Source organism: Zingiber officinale, chromosome 1B (assembly GCF_018446385.1).
Source record: "Zingiber officinale cultivar Zhangliang chromosome 1B, Zo_v1.1, whole genome shotgun sequence".
Lineage (NCBI taxonomy): Eukaryota > Viridiplantae > Streptophyta > Magnoliopsida > Zingiberales > Zingiberaceae > Zingiber > Zingiber officinale.
Window position 1 is genome coordinate 8819693 of NC_055986.1, and position 16743 is coordinate 8836435.

General features: G+C 38.5%; 2 protein-coding genes across 2 annotated transcripts; one reads left to right on the forward strand and one right to left on the reverse strand.

The window, feature by feature from the left end:
- Window positions 1–5143: 5143 nt before the first annotated feature.
- On the forward strand, window positions 5144–9332 carry LOC122049378 (LRR receptor-like serine/threonine-protein kinase GSO2). Its single transcript, XM_042610767.1, has 2 exons — window positions 5144–8262; window positions 8724–9332. The coding sequence occupies exons 1-2, from the start codon at window positions 5715–5717 to the stop codon at window positions 9029–9031; spliced, it is 2856 nt and encodes a 951-aa protein (XP_042466701.1). The 5' UTR covers window positions 5144–5714; the 3' UTR covers window positions 9032–9332.
- A 327-nt stretch (window positions 9333–9659) lies between these two features.
- LOC122049388 (dihydrolipoyllysine-residue acetyltransferase component 5 of pyruvate dehydrogenase complex, chloroplastic-like) lies at window positions 9660–15219 on the reverse strand. Its single transcript, XM_042610778.1, has 6 exons — window positions 14251–15219; window positions 13986–14177; window positions 13824–13911; window positions 10215–10285; window positions 10051–10134; window positions 9660–9965 (listed from the first exon to the last, which is right to left on the reverse strand). The coding sequence occupies exons 1-6, from the start codon at window positions 15118–15120 to the stop codon at window positions 9861–9863; spliced, it is 1410 nt and encodes a 469-aa protein (XP_042466712.1). The 5' UTR covers window positions 15121–15219; the 3' UTR covers window positions 9660–9860.
- Window positions 15220–16743: the final 1524 nt, after the last annotated feature.

The window sequence follows — 16743 nt, forward strand, 5'->3', positions numbered from 1 at the left end:
CCTTGAATAGCACACAAGAGCAATCAACACCACTAAAGTGGCTGACCACTTCAAGAGGGGCTTTTAAACTCCATGGAATGCCAAGAGTCACAACTCTTGATCTCCCTCATGAGGTGTCACACACATGTACTATCCTTGATGATATGGAACATCATCATTGGCCCACTTAATGCCAACTCACAAATGAGGTGGCAATGGTCAAGTCAAACTTGACCTTTCATCCTCCCTCTCAAGTCAAGTCAAACTTGACCACTTCTCTCCCATGGTTGATCAAATCTAACAATTTGATTCAAATCAATTTAATATAATGAATCTCTATTCATTGATTAAATTGATTCAATGAAACATAATCAAAATTAGATCTATTGAACACATGAATCAAATCGAGTCCAACTCAATTAGTTTAATTTGGATTACTCTTAATCCAATTTGGTTCATCACATGAACCTAATCTTCTAGGTACATCAAATAAACCTAATCTCCATCTAATTACCCTTTGTGTGTGACCCTATAGGTTCTTGTAACGTTGACAATGCTCCTAAATCCATTTAGAAGCATAAGTAATGAACGGTATCTAGCAACACATCATTATTATCCAAGTTACAAGAATGTTGAGATCCAACATCACCTTGTGACTACTAATTGTGACTCTTCATAATATATGACAAGTGTCCTTCTATGCTTGACACCTAAATTGATCAATGTGAGGTATAGACCATGTCATCCTCTAATCAATCTAAATCTTGAACTTCAAGTAGACTCACTCTAATCAAATGAGCTCAATATCTCATATTGACTCAATTGGGCATGACCATGCACTTAGTGGTCTCACTCTATCAAGAATAACGATGTCACTCCCGTTATATAGGAGGGATAAATCTCATCTACATCACTCACATTTCTCCGCATAATTTGTTACATACCCAGTAGTATGTAACTCCTTATGTAGGGAACCATGGTGACTTCAGGTCCAAGGACTAATAGTCATACTAATAGCCACATGAGAAAGTATATGACACTCATATAACGATCCATGATACTTTCTCATGGCGGGTCATTCAGTATACATTCTCCAATGCATACCCATGTGTTAACTTGATATCTCTATATCAATGACTTGTGAGATCAAGTCATCGAGTTGACCTACATGCTAGTCTCGTCACATTAACATTGTCCATGAATATTAATACTTGACTAGGAATGATTAAGAGTAGTGTTCTCTATATCATCTCACTATCGATTCAACCAATCGATTGATATAGATAGAACCTTCTACTCAAGGACGCTTTTATACTTAGTTATTTGGCACCAATACAAGTAGTATAATAACCAAAATAAATGTCTTTATATACATAGGAATATGATACAATGAGTCCATATAACAATCATCATATGATTGACTCTAGGACTCTAACTAACAGTTTCAACTCTATGTATTAAATTCACTAACTCCTCTCTTGCATTTAATAGGCTATATCTCGGGAACTGATGAAATCACACAATTATAAAGATGATATGCTAAACCTTTTACCCTTCATTTATCCTAAACCCTAAACCCTTCAATTTCAGATAATGACTTTTTCGCAAATCATGGTGTGTTTGGAAGTCAAGAAAATAACACATTCTCCTGGTCCTGTGATATTGGTTGATGATTTGATATCGTCCTCTTATTTGAGATCTTGGGAAGACTCTTCACCCTCCCTGCCTTCTAAACTAGCGAAAACCTTACAACAAAAGTGGGATCAAACGGTGAGCTAGTTGAAGGGAGCCCTTCAAACATTAGAGGTTACCCAGGTAGCTCTGAAAGAAGCCATTAATCTATTGGAAACAAACGATTGCCCATGTTCATTTTATTTTGTTGATCTTCCTTTTGTTTTGTTGATGTTCCTTACATTTTGTTGATGTTCCTTTTGTCTTGTTGATGTCTTATAACGACTATCTTCCTTATTTTGTCTGTCTTTTTGAATTTGTAACTTTTACTTTTAATGTTGAACAGTGAGTTGATCTATCTCAGCTTTGTATAATAATATTATAGCAGCTATGATTTTATAACTGTTACAACACAAGTTTAATATTGTAGTAACTACAGAACCGTAGCTACTACAACAGGTTCACAGCTTGTGTAAACACGTTGTAGCAACTACGGTTCTGTAGTTGTTACAACACAAATTTGTTGCTGTAGTAGCTACAGAATCATATCTGCTGCAATGTTGTTCGAAGCTTGTCCAAACACATTGTAGCAGCTACGATTCCGTAGCTGCTACAACACAAGTTTGATGTTATAGCAGCTACAGTTCTTGATGTTGTAGTAGCTACGGAAACGTATCTGCTACAACGTGTTTGTACAAGCTTTGAATCATGTTGTAGCAGCAAGCTTTGAATCATCATTCTCTATAGTTAGCTCGATGTCTGATGGTGTCTTCGTCTATCAACCTCACCATGACGCCTAGTTGTCTCCTCTAAAGCTTCGCCTCAATTGTAAGTATTTCGTTAGGATTTGATGTTTCCATTCTTCTCCTCTTGTATAGGATTTAAATTTTTTTTTAAGGATTTTTTAAGGTTTTGATTATTCTCCTAGCTGCTACAACTACTTAGACGTAACTTCTACATGTTGTAGCGGCTTCTTGGACAATTAATTGCTATACATTGTAAAATCTAGCAGCATTAAAATTATTTTTGATATTTTAACCAACTTGGTAAAAAAAAATAAAAATTATTTTAAATAAATCAAAATTACTTTAAAATTATTGTACACAGTAGCTACTACACGTTATAGCAGCTATTGTCCAAATAACTGTTGCAACATGTAGTAGTTACTATGCGATAGTAGCTAGTAGCTACTCAATATTCCCAAATTGAATGGTCAATAAAATCAAATAATAAAATCAAATAATAAATTTATGGTGACTCATCAATTAATTAATTAGGACCAACTTACTTTGGTTCATTAATTTGTCACTTCTATACAATGATCACTCATACTAATTATAAATCATGGCCCATGAACATAGATAAAATCCTACTTTATTAGAAGGGCATAGATAATAGATGTGAGTCAAGGTCATTCATACCATGGGCTCGCCACCTCCAAGACTATGATTTCATCGGGAGATTTAGTTGTAGAAGTTCCTTTGGAAGGTTATTATTGTACGACGACATAAATTTAGTTCCATCCAATTTTAAGTGGACAAAGAAATAAAGAAAAAAATGATTTACAGATGGATTGCAAATATTCTATGGACCATTTCTAAGTTAAATAAAGGAGGAACTTTATGCTGAAAATACACAAGAATCCGGATTGATAAATGTACAACATAAAATCGTGAGCTCACTCTTATTCACAAGATATGCTACAAGAAAAGTATTAAAAGAGAAATGAAATTTCTATCGGAAAGATTGTCCTCTTGTTTAAGAATAAGAAAACGTAGAGGAAAAACAAAAGAAGTTTTACAAGCTTTCTACAGAAGCTGGAAGAGAATTTCTTGATTGATTTAAAGAGGGATAAGATTCCCATCTTTTAGGAGGTGAGACGATGAATAGTCGTTGACAAATAATGATAGTTGTATTGCAGTTAAAGAATGACAAGTGAAACGGTGAGGAAGGTATGATCTTTGAAGACGGGTTTGACATCAAGAAAGTCGCACTAAAAAAAAAAAAAAAAAAGATTTTAGGGATGAATTTAGAGACGAATTTCCTAAAAAAATTTGTCGCAAAATTTTTTACGATAAAATTTGCGACAAAAAAAAATCGTCCCAAATCAATCGTTACTAAATTTTGCAATGAAAAAAAATAATTCGTCCCAAATTTTGCGACGAACTATAATTTTCATCACAAAATTTGTTGCAAATATACACCATATAGTGTCTTTAAATTTGGGACGAAAATATATTTTCGTCCCAAATTAGGGACAAATTCTGGTTCATCCCGAATTTGGGACGAATTTTGGTTCGTCTCAAAATCTGGCTTTACCCGAATTCTCAAGGTTCGTCCCGAATTAGGTACGAATATGGTTTGTCTCGAATTCGGGACGAACTAGATTTGTCCCAAATTCGGGATGAATCAAAATTCATCGCTAATTTAGGACGAACTTTGGGAATTGAAGGTAAATCGAATTTTGGGACGAATTTTGGTTTATCCTAAATTTGGGACGAATCAATTCATCCCTAATTTGAGATGAACATGGGTAATTCGGTGTGGAATTTTGGGACGAATCCAAATTCGTCCCAAGGTTCGTTTCAAATTCGGGATGAACTTGAATTCGTCCCTAATTAGGGATGAATCCAAATTCGTCCCTAATTAGGGATGAATCCAAATTCGTCTCAAATTTGAGACGAACCCTAGTTCATCCCAAATTTTGTCCCCAAAACAAAACACATCATCCAAAAAAACAACAAAAACTACACATTCCATTTCAAATATGTCAAATCAACACTCATCATATTTCTCCACATTCCGGTGACTAACTTAAACGTCGGAGGGTCAACGTCGGGGACCCCTTCCCTGGCTCAGCATTGACATCATTTATTTTATAGAGTGGAGCGAAATCCACATCCGATTAGTGAAGCCGCCACATCTCAATTTTTCGCTCGCTCACTTTCGGACAAGATCATAACTCTATAGTACTTTATACAGCCTAATTATCACCAAATATAATCTACTAGCCATCCATCTGTGCAATTCTCCTGCTTAATTATTTTTTAAACACTAATTTTGCTCCAATTTTGGCAACTTGACTATGGTGTTACTGATCTTAAAAAAAAATAAAACCCGAAGTATGCAATTAAAAAAAAATCCTATAAATCAATCACAAGACATAAGTATGCAGTAATAATTTACTACCGACAAAACATTGAATTGTCAGGATGACTTCAGTATGACAACTTTAGATAACAAACTCCACACAAAAAAAGTATCGCCAAAAAAAAACAGGAAAAAGAAAAGTCGACACAAAAATCCAACTTTGAATCATTCTTCCAACTATGAATTATTATTAATGACTTGTGACAGAAGGATCATTTGACTAATTTCCACCATGACCAATGAGCATGCAGTCTCCTTTCAGACTCATTAACAGCGAAGTGACCCTCCTGCTCATCTTCCACGACGGGGCGAGTAGGCTCTCGCCGACTTTTCCTCCCCATTTTAAAGCCTTTCTAATTAATTGCTTTCAGATATATATACAATATTTATTATTATTATTATTTTATACAGTTTGAGTAGCTCTGTTTTCCTGCGCCAGAGAATGAATGAATGTTCAGTGTTCAGTCTCTCCCTTTAACCACGCTTGTCTCGGTAGACATAGTTTTTTATACGTTGGAAAGCTTCCCCAAAAGCATCTTCACACTTCTTTTCATGCCGTGTCCTAACAAGAGGTCTCGAAGAAACCAGCTTCAAACGGATTCCTTGACATCAGGTGAGAACGGCGGTGGGGATCCTGAAAAAAAAAAAAATCCAAAGATTGCACCAACACCGCCGTTCAAAGTCACCAGTCAGAGCTTCCAAGTCAAGCCCCCCAGCGCAAGTTTATTCTTTTACAGGTCCAAGTCGTCGGATCAGTCAGCGCTCCCTGGCCCACCGACTCCACTGCGTATCCTCGATCCGCGACGCTGCTCCTCGTGCCTACAAACCGTCGTTCTTTGGAGTCCTCTCTCGTCTTCTATCGCTGAATAATCTCTCTTTTTGTAGGTCTTGTGATCGAAGCAGAGCTGGTGGAAATGGAGAGGGGTGAGGGTAGCTTCTCCTTCTTACTCGGCTTCTTCTTCTTCTTCCTTTGCTTCTCCTTGTGTTGTTTCAGTAGCTCTGCGGACACTTCTCCCCAACTCGACCAATCCCAAGTCCTAATCTTGGTCGCTCTGTCGAATTTCCTCCCCAGCTCCTTCCAATGGAACGCCACGAGCCACCCAAATCCTTGCAATTGGAAAGGAGTGAACTGCTCCTCCACATCTCGAGTCGCAGGACTAGACCTCGCCGGAGTCGGCTTATCCACGGCCGCCGGATTCTTCGAAGAACTCTGCCGCCTAGACTCCTTGCTCTGGCTCGATCTGTCCAATAACACCTTTACTAGCATTCCTGAATCCTTCTTCTCCAACTGCAGCGGCCTCTCGGGACTGCAACACCTCAACATGAGCTATAATGGACTGACCCGGCTGCAGAATTTTTCGAGCTTCGGATCCTTGCAGATACTGGATTTGTCCCGCAATAAGCTCAGTGGAGACATCGATTTGCAGTTAGATGACCTCGCAGAGCTGCAAAGTTTGAATCTTTCTTTCAATTCGTTTGATGGAAGCATACCTTCTCTTCGGAAAGCCAATGGATTGAGGGAACTGATGCTGTCTTATAACCATCTTGCTGGAGAAATTCCAACGGAGATTAGCCTTCACAAAAACCTCACTATTTTAGATTTAAACTGGAACCAGATATCAGGAAGGATCCCTGATGAGTTGGGTGAGCTTACCAAGTTGGAGATACTTCTCCTTTCTCGCAATCAAATGAATGGCGAGATTCCAAATACTTTGTCCATGATCAGTAACCTTTACCGGTTTGCTGCCAATCAGAACAACTTCAGCGGCGCCATTCCATCAGGACTTACAAGATTTGTCAAGAACTTGGACCTCAGCTATAATCAACTTAACGGCAGCATTCCATCAGACTTCCTCTCATCTCCTACGCTGTTGTCCCTAGATCTCACCAGCAATCGCCTCGAAGGTGCCATACAGGTGGGTTCATCTCCGAGACTCTTCCGGTTGCGGCTTGGTCAGAATTCACTTTCTGGGGCAATTCCACAGACAATTGGCAGTCTCTCTGGTCTGGAGTACCTGGAGCTCGACGGGAATGATTTGAGTTCCCAGATCCCTCTGCAGATTGGCGATATCAAGAACCTGACGCTGCTGAACCTTGCATCAAATCGAATGGAAGGTGAATTGCCGAAGGAATTGGGCGATCTTCGGCAGTTGGTTGTGCTGCAACTCCAATCAAACAGTTTTACAGGTATGATTCCTGAAGAAGTTTTCAGATTGACAAACTTAATCACATTAAATCTGAGCCAGAACTCGCTCTCTGGAGCGATTTCTCCTGCAATTGCTAATTTGAGTGAGCTCACAAACTTGGACTTGCATGGAAATGAGTTTGAAGGTCCTATACCTGATTCAATTCGCAGCTTGACTTCTCTGATAGAGCTGGAGCTTGGAGATAACCGATTGAGTGGAACTATTCCAAAAATGCCTGACAGTATAACGATTGCACTTAACCTTAGTCATAACCTCTTCAGTGGACCTTTACCGTCAAGTCTTGGTGAATTAACACAGCTGGAGATTCTTGATCTCTCAAACAATGATTTCATTGGTGAGGTGCCAAAATCTTTCGCTAATATGAAAAGCTTGACGCTGCTGGATCTGTCAAACAATAATCTTTCTGGAACCCTTCCAGATCAACTTACCAAATTTGCTACTGTCATTATATCTGGAACAGAGATCAGGAACTTGACTGACCTCCAAAACACGGTTTCGAAGAAGAAAAAGAATAGTGCTTGGATCATTGTCGTGGCTATTGTTGGAGCCGTAATCGGTTTGAGCGCGGTAGCTATAGTCCTTGTGCTAATATTTCCAAGGCGCTTTTATCGGGTGAAAGATGAACAACCTCAATCAGAAGAGAGCACTCCTCAGATTGTCTCTGGCCATTTGATCACTGCAAATGATTTCCATAGATCGGGCATTGACTTCTCGAAGGTAATGGAAGTGGTTTGTGATCCAAGAAACATAGAACTGAAGACTCGGTTTTCTACATACTACAAGGTTGTCATGCCTAATGGGGTTAGCTATGCTGTCAAGAAACTCAACTGGTCTGACAAAGTGTTCCGAGTAGAAAACCATGAGAAGATTGGCCAGGAATTGGAGGCCCTAGGAATGCTGAGCAGTTCAAATATAATGGTACCATTGGCATATATGTCAATCGAAGACGATGCTTACCTCTTCTACGAACATGTATACAAGGGGACTGTGTTTGATTTTCTTCACAAGAACTCCGACAATGTGTTAGATTGGGCCTCGCGTCATGCAATAATGCTAAAGGTAGCTCAAGGTCTGACCTTCCTCCATGGATGCACACAGCCAATTATTCTGCTTGATCTGACAACAAAGAGCATCAAATTGAAATCACACAAGGAGCCTCAAATAGGGGATATCGAACTTCTCCGAGTTATCGATGCTACAAAAAGCTCAGGCAGCCTTTCCGCTGTTGCTGGATCAGTTGGATATGTTCCTCCTGGTGAGTGAGAATTCTTATGATCTAATTCTAAATATCTAATCGTATTTAGATTTAATTATCTCTTGTGATATAATTTGCTTGCACTATTTCTTGAAAATGTTTATGAACCTCTTTTTTATTCACTCATGAAATATCATGCTGCATCTACAGTTTTGTGTAGTACAAATAAGTCTGTTGGTAAATTAGAGAATTATTAGAAACAAAATTCTACTATAAAATGTCAGAGAGGAACAAATGATAAATGTTAAGGTGTATGCTACTTCAACCTCTTCTTTTCTACACAAACAAAGCAGAACATTTCATGAATTCAGAAGTAAAGCATAAGTTTCTGGTAAGTAAAAAGGATAGCAATCAATGTTTTCATAAACTCAAGTCTCTTCCTTATACCAAGACAAGGAGTCAAAAAAGTATTCTGCTTTGCTTAAGTTTTCTAATACCTTTTGTATTTGTTATGATTTCAGAGTATGCATACACAATGAAAGTTACGATGGCTGGAAATGTATACAGTTTTGGGGTTATTTTACTTGAGTTGCTGACTGGAAAACCACCGGTAAACAATGGACTCGAGTTAGCTAGGTGGGCATTGAATTTTTCTACTAAGCCTGCCGAAAGAGAACTGATGCTGGATTCTAGGATTTCAAAAACTTCGTTGGTGGTTCGAAGTCAGATGCTTTCAGTCCTGAAGGTTGCACTTGCATGTGTTAGTGTGGCTCCAGAGGGAAGGCCAAAGATGCAACAGGCGTTAAGGATGGTCTATAATGCAAAGTGATTATGATTGTGAAACAGCAATAAGAGATGGAAGGTAGTGTTCATTTTGAAGGAAATAGGTACTGTGGCAGTTATACGTATAGTTGTGGTACTTTTTTTTCAAGTCAGCTGGCATTCATCCTACATTGTTAATATCCACTATTATGATACTATAGCAGTTGTTTTTTTTTTTTTTTTTGTTTTCTGGAATCTTGATCCTTCCCTCGACAGTCAAATGAAGTCGAGAGGTTATCACATTTATGTAATCATAGTAGTTTGCATGTCATTGATGATCAATTTATCAGAGTACCTAAACTTAATTCTATTTAGAATTTTGTTCTTCACTACTGTGTTTTCACCTAATGCCTGAGTCGTTCAATATTTGAGATCTCGAATTCCTTTGAGGTGCATCTTCAATGGATCTTCCTATTTAGCAAATGATTTCCAGGTTATAACTGCATGACGTCACAAGATTATGGACCTATTGAGCTCAAGCTCACAGCTCTCATTTTAGAAATGTGATCAATGCACAACAACGTTTTTAGGATGATGAGAAATATAAATATCATCCACAAAGCCAAATCGACAAAAAACAAAACAATGAAGATGAACTTGAACCAGTACACTGAGTACACTGAGTCATCGTGAGGTTATTGCCAAGAACAAGAAAATTTTATTGTGTCCTGTCAAATGTTTGAATGCACCAACGCAAAAAAATCAAGAACAGGGATCACTGATATTTCAAAATCAGAGCAATTGATGGCCTTTTTAAGACGTAAAAACAATGACAAACCAGCTACTAAATGGTTCTCTCTTTTCCGTGTATCATCCAGGAATTTCCTTGCGTAAAGTTACATGGTGAGGTCTTTGGGGTTCTCTATAATCTGTGCTAGAGTTTGCAAGAAAGCAGCGAGATCAGCACCATAAATGACACGGTGATCTGCAGTAACATTCACCTGCAAGTATTTCGTTGAAATTAGCCAAGCTATATAACTTGAAAAAGAACTGATATAATAATTGCTGTCATGAAGTAAGATTTACCTGCATCTGATTCTTTAATCCAATTCTGCCATCCTTGGAAGCAACAACAGTTGGTTGAGATGCACCAACGGCCATGATTGCCCCCTGTGGAATGTTCCAATAGAATTCGTTGGAATACAGAAACAAAAAATCCTTCCAAACAATGAATTAAGACAAGCATTTACAGTTCCAGGAGGCAGAATTGCATCAAAGCGGTCGACCCCAAACATTCCAAGATTTGAAAGAGTAAATGTACCTGTAGAAAGCAACAAATTCCACATGTTGATCCCAAGAGATCTCATTCTTTTGTGTTTAATTATCTTTATCTAGGACAAAAGCAACCAGCTATTTTAACTATACATAGCTGGAAGCAAATTTCAGATGTAGAAAATCATATTATAGTGAATACATAAAGATGTCACCCAAATACTGATATATTTCAAAATAAAAAAAACATATCCATATTGCCTTCAAAGGAAGTGATGGGATCACATTTCAAAATAATTTATGAAGAGAAAAAGCATAGATTAATATGGCCTTTAACTGAGATATGAACATTCTCTCTTAAGTAATACAGGCTAGTGATAAGTAAAAGTGTAAAACACACAGTAGTTTGTGTCAATACACGAACACACACATTGGTTCACTGCATAGCCCGTGGGCAAATATGAAATGCATATATGGTCATCCTTAGGAACTAAACATTTATTCTATACTAAAAATATAAGTTCCACTGTACCATAAAAGTAATAGAAATTACCAATAACTAAAGAACACAGTAGTTCTTCTGCCAACACACATATTGGTTCACTGCATAATGTGCCTTTTGACAAATATGAAATGCATATATGGTCATCCTTAGGAACTAAACATTTATTCTATACTAAAAATATAAGTTCCACTGTACCATAAAAGTAATAGAAATTACCAATAACTAAAGAACACAGTAGTTCTTCTGCCAACACACATATTGGTTCACTGCATAATGTGCCTTTTGATAAATATGAAATGCATATCTAATCATTATTCATCTTTGAAATCCCAATTATCATATTCACCCTCATTCTCTTCTTTCATTGGGTTATGATTCATTAGTTTGTGTCACTAGGTATGAGTAAACTTGGAGTTCATCCTTGGTAGAAATAGCTCATTGACTCTAAATGTTTCTTGCAACTATAATTGTTATTTTAATCAATTTAGTCTAATAGAGAAAATAACAGGACCAGATTGTACACACCTCCATTATATCAACTGTTTAAAGAAATACAATAAGCATAGGCTACAAGTGAATGTGTATCACCTGCAAATGATTGGAATTAAAGCAGTGTTCTACATGTTCCAAGTTGCATTTATCAGACAAAAGATCTCACATAGTTACATTATAGATAAATACAATCACTAATTTTGATGATTTGCACATCCTCATCCCACGAACTACCAATCATACCAATCTGGCAATCTACAGTTGTAATGGACTTTACTATGTGCTTATATATGAAACAATAAGACCATATGCATCTTTTATTTTAAAAAGAATAACCTACACAGACACTTCTCTGCTCATTCGTTTCCAATGATTTTAGAATTATTGTAGCAGAGTTTCTTGCAAATATTGAAATTGTCCAGATAAAACTAATGGTTAAGCAATGTTTGTCTCAACTATCTGGAACCAGCCACATGGATCTTAGCCGTGCATAGAGTTAGTTTCTTGCCCTTAGAGATCCTTAACACATGGAGTATTGAAATTGTCCAGATAATAACTAATGGTTAAGCAATGTTTGTCTCAACTATCTGGAACCAGCAACATGGATCTTAGCCATGCATTAAACTCTATGCAAGTCTATATCAATAGAAATATTGAAATCAACTAAATAATCTCTTGTTACATTAACTAAAATTTTATTTGACTATTTTCTACCCTTATACGTTCTGCTCTAATTAATTCAAATTGTTTGAGAAAGGAATCTATTCATACTTTTCAATCATGTTGATACCATCTTAACATATTTTCTCAACCATGTAGATACCATCTTAACCTATTTTCTCTCATGTTAGAGTTTTATCTATTAGAGCTAGAGTGCTAGACCTAATTGCTCTCAGATGTGTTTTAATTTTATCCTTTCTAGTAACGTCCCATATCCATTTTGGCAGTCTCATCTTTGTTATCATAACTTTTTTAATGTGTTGCTTCCTAATAGCCCAACATTCCCATCCATAAAGCATGGTGGGTCATATCACAATCTTATAGAATTTTCATTCAAGGTTAAGCGACACTTAACAGGCATACAAGATTACAAAAGCTTCTCTATTTCAACCATCTACACTTTATCTCAATGATATCTTCATTAATATTCCTTTCTACTAAATAATAGGTCTAATATATCTAAACTATTACTTGCAAAAATTCATGTTCATCCATCTAACAACTCCCTTTCTATTACTAAAACTACAATTCAGTTTTAGCTCTTAGTTTCTACGTGCCTTTTTTCCCAAAAATTGAAGTTTCAGAGTTAAACTATTTATATTATCAACAAAAAGCACTATATATTCTGAAAAGAGCGTCCACCATCTTCAATATTATTGTTGAGTTCATCTAATCCATGCCATAATGACAATCATATATTAACTGAATAAGTCGAGAACCTCCAATTCTGAATGTCACCTAGGTTTTAAAACTGAGTTCTCTCATGATTCTTTGGTATTGAATTTCCTGATTATAAAATCCTGGGTTTAAGTTTACCAAATATTAAATTTGAAAAAGCAGATAATTGTGGTACTATAGTGTCTTATCTCATTATCATAATATACAACTCAAGTTGCTAAGAAGCATAACATAACTAGCAACTTCAACGTAACTCCCGTATGCTCATGAGAATCACATTATCTTGAAGTTGTGATCCTCAATCATCCAATTCCAATTCTTGAATCAATTGCACAAAATGTAATCACACGCTCCAAGTTTTTATTTTATATATATATATATATGGTATGTTGCGGACTCGTTCGGACTTGAGTCGAAGCGTCTGGAATTGATCCAGACGCCCGTGCATGACCTGGTCCAGGCGCAGTAACTTTTTTTTTGTTTTTGGATATATTATATGTATTTAGGGTTCAAAATTTTAGGATTTAGGAGTTGGATTATAATGAATTTGAGCCCATAAGATTTTCCCTCTAGGGTTCAGGTTTCCCTATTGAGTTATAGTGTTTAGGATTAAAAATTTTAGATATTCACGGAGTATATTATATGTATTTAAGGTTTAAGATTTTAGGATTTAGGGGTTGAATTATAATGAATTTAAGCTAATAAGATTTTCCCTCTGGAGTTCAGACTTCCCTCTTGGATTATAGTGTTCAAGATAAAAAAATTTTAAATGCTCACGGGGTATAGTGTTCATCTTTGAGGAGATGTCGATTTAACAAAACAAAAAACAAAAGTTACTGAATGAATCCAGGGATTCATTCCAGGCGCCTGGACCAAGTCGTGCACGGGCACCTGTATCAATCCCTTCAAGATTTTTTTTCCAGAAATGAGCACACGAACACAGACCGTTTAAGATGAGTAAATTGTGCATAACATTAATGCACATGACTAGTAACAGTTACAGGAATAAAATATAAAATTCACATTTTGCAAGATATGTTCTCTACATAATAAAAGATATTTCTTCAAATAAAACCATAAATAGTTCATGTACATATTTGTGGAAAATAGTTTAACTATGTCTAAAAATACTAATTCAAGTTTTGGTTTACAAAAGCAGTGGCGACATTTTAAACTACTAAGCAGTTGGTACCTGTATTGTATTCATGAGGCTGCAGCTGCTTGGCTCTTGCCTTATCAACCAACTCCTTCCATTTTCTTGACAACGAATAGATATCAACCTACAAAATCAATCATTCAAATGATAGATAATGTCTCCGGGACAGAAAACATAATATCAGAAGCCAAGGAGTACCTTGTCCGCATCCTGAAGGACTGGTGTAATCAATCCTCCATCAATAGCCACAGCAACAGCAATATTGATACTGCTGTTGTATGTAAAGCTCTTCCCATCTCTGCAACTGGAATTGACAACTGGATGTTTAATTAATGCCATAGAAGTCGCCTTGGCAAGCAATGCAGTCATGGTGACACCCTTTGATTTAATCTACACACAAATTAACGAAGAACAGCTTGAATGACTCATGCCACCAGAATAAGGTTTCACTAAAAGCACTCACTTTCTTGTAGAGCTCGTCAAGTGCATTTGTGGTGATCGTATAGCCCACACGGAATGTTGGAACTGAGAGGCTTTCTACCATGTTTTTGCTAACGGCACCCTGCATCGTGGTGAATGGAACCACAGTGCCCAATTGGATGATCGGAGAAGTAGGAACCTTCGCCGCTCCAGTTTCTGCGACTGTTTTTGGTTCCCTCGGCACAGTCGACCCAGAAGCTGCCGCAGCTTCCACATCCTTGGCCACAATTCGCCCCTGAGGTCCGGTCCCGGTAACTGCAGCCAATTCTACCTTCAACTCCTTAGCAAGTTTCTTCGCAAAGGGTGTGGCGACAATCCGTTGCCCGCCCTCGGATGCAGGGTGGGCCGATAAAGAAGCGGATGCCGAAGAGGCCCTTGGAGGAGGTGCGGTTTGCGATGGGGGAGGAGTAGGCGCTTCAGAGGGAGCAGGTGAGTCAGCAACAGGGGCAATGGCAGGGGAAGAAGGCGACGAGGAAGCTTGGGATTTAGCAAGGGGGATCTCATCCTCGGACTCCGCGAGTAGGGCGATGGCGGAGCCGACAGGGGCGACGCCTCCCTCCTCGACCATGATGGCAGCGAGGAATCCGTCGTAGAATGTCTCGACGTCCATGTCGGCCTTGTCGGACTCGACGACGACGACGCTCTCACCCTTGGCGAGCCGGTCTCCCTCCGACTTAACCCAGGACACAATCTTCCCCTCCGTCATGGTGGAGCTAAGCGCCGGCATGAAGATCTCGCGGATCTTGGCGTAGATCCTCGTCGGGGTAGCGGCGGGGCGGCAGGAGGACCGGCGGAGAACGGGAGAAGGGAGGGAGGGAGAAGTGAAGCGAACATGGAGAAGTGAAGCAGCCATGGATGATGGATGCCCAAGAGAATGCGAGCTCGAGATCGGAGGAGACGAGAGGGGAAGGGCAATGAAATGAAGTGACCCGGCTGTGATTGTATCGAAAGGATGGCGGAGCCTCCGAGGAGGGCAAAATTCGCCGAGGTTGATTGACATCAAGATTCGACATATTCTCGTGACGGCTTGATGAACGGTCAAGATCTTTCCTAATAAGTGACGCAATAATGACAATTTTTTTTTTTTTATGGGAATCTTTCATTTCACCTCAGAATCTCCCATTTTTTCTATACTACCGCCAGAGTTTCAAAAATCGTCAGAACACCCCTGATGTATTGAAATTGTTATTATTTCTCATTCTAATTTGTTTCTCTGCATTCGCATAACAAAATAATGATACAGTGCGAGTATTCAGTCTTCACTCACTTTTCCATCAAGGTAAAGTAATGCTGTTCATTGTTTTGGTATGGCAATTGATCATGTCCCAAAAAGTAGAAAAGATGGGCTGTTAAGAATATAGCTTTATCATTGACTTGATGAAGACTTTTTATTTTTCTATATGTCGCAAAGAATGTTAGGATCTCCGGTATTAGCCCTTCGTCATTCAACAAAGTGCTCGGTTGAAGGAGAAAAATAGTGAAAACAACTGTAGAGATGAGCGTATTAAATTGTGTAGCGTCACATATCTATACTTGTAGATGAATACCTCTTTTTATAGGGAACAAATTTCTTGGTCCAAAAAAGTAGACCAGGAGAAGAACCACTCGTAATTACAGTTGAATCATGACCATGATCCGACCATAATTAGTTGTGATCCCTCCCTGGGTTCATCGTCCCCACCAGGTTATAGTTTGGGTCGGAGTGGGTGACCTCCGACCGTCCGTTCCAATCCAAATTATAACCTGGTGGAAACACTGAACCCAGTGAGAGATCGCAACCAATTGTTTTTGGATCGTAACTACGATCCGACCGTAATTATGAGTGGTTCATCCCCTAATTCACTTTTTCATGGACCGAGAGATCTGGTCTCTTTTTTATAGTGTCACTGTTGTGCCTGTGTACAAATCTCAAAGCACTTCCAAAAAAGGAAAAACCATAAAATGACTTTGACAACCTTTCTAAAATAAGCCCGTAACTCTCTATGATTCAATAGGCTGGAAGTTTCGAAAGTTCAATTTACCTGCAGAATATCTTCTGTCCTCTATAGCACAAAATGTCAAAAAGGAATACGAGACCTTTAGACCATGTGACCCACCATAGGGTCCCTTGGCACGGTGATCGAGGACCTGTTTTAAGCACCCAAGATGTTCAGTCGGTCCATAGGTCCGATCAGCTAGAGCAATTGATGGAGTTACTTGATACTTGTCTTCAGGCCTTGTGTATGTGATGGAAGTCAGAACATAAAGTCTGATCAGCCTGAAGGTCCGGTCGAGTAAGTTCTCGATCTGCTTCAAGCTTCACCTGTAAGGAGATCGAAGGTCGAGACTTGAGGTCTGACTGGCCATAGGGTCCAATCGGATGAGCTCTAGGTTCTATTGATTACTCAAAAGACTGATTGATTTTTGACTTTGACTGCCTCGCCCACCAGCCTCCTGGACTTTGACCGACGTTCTGGGGGAGGGTCCACCTTACCCA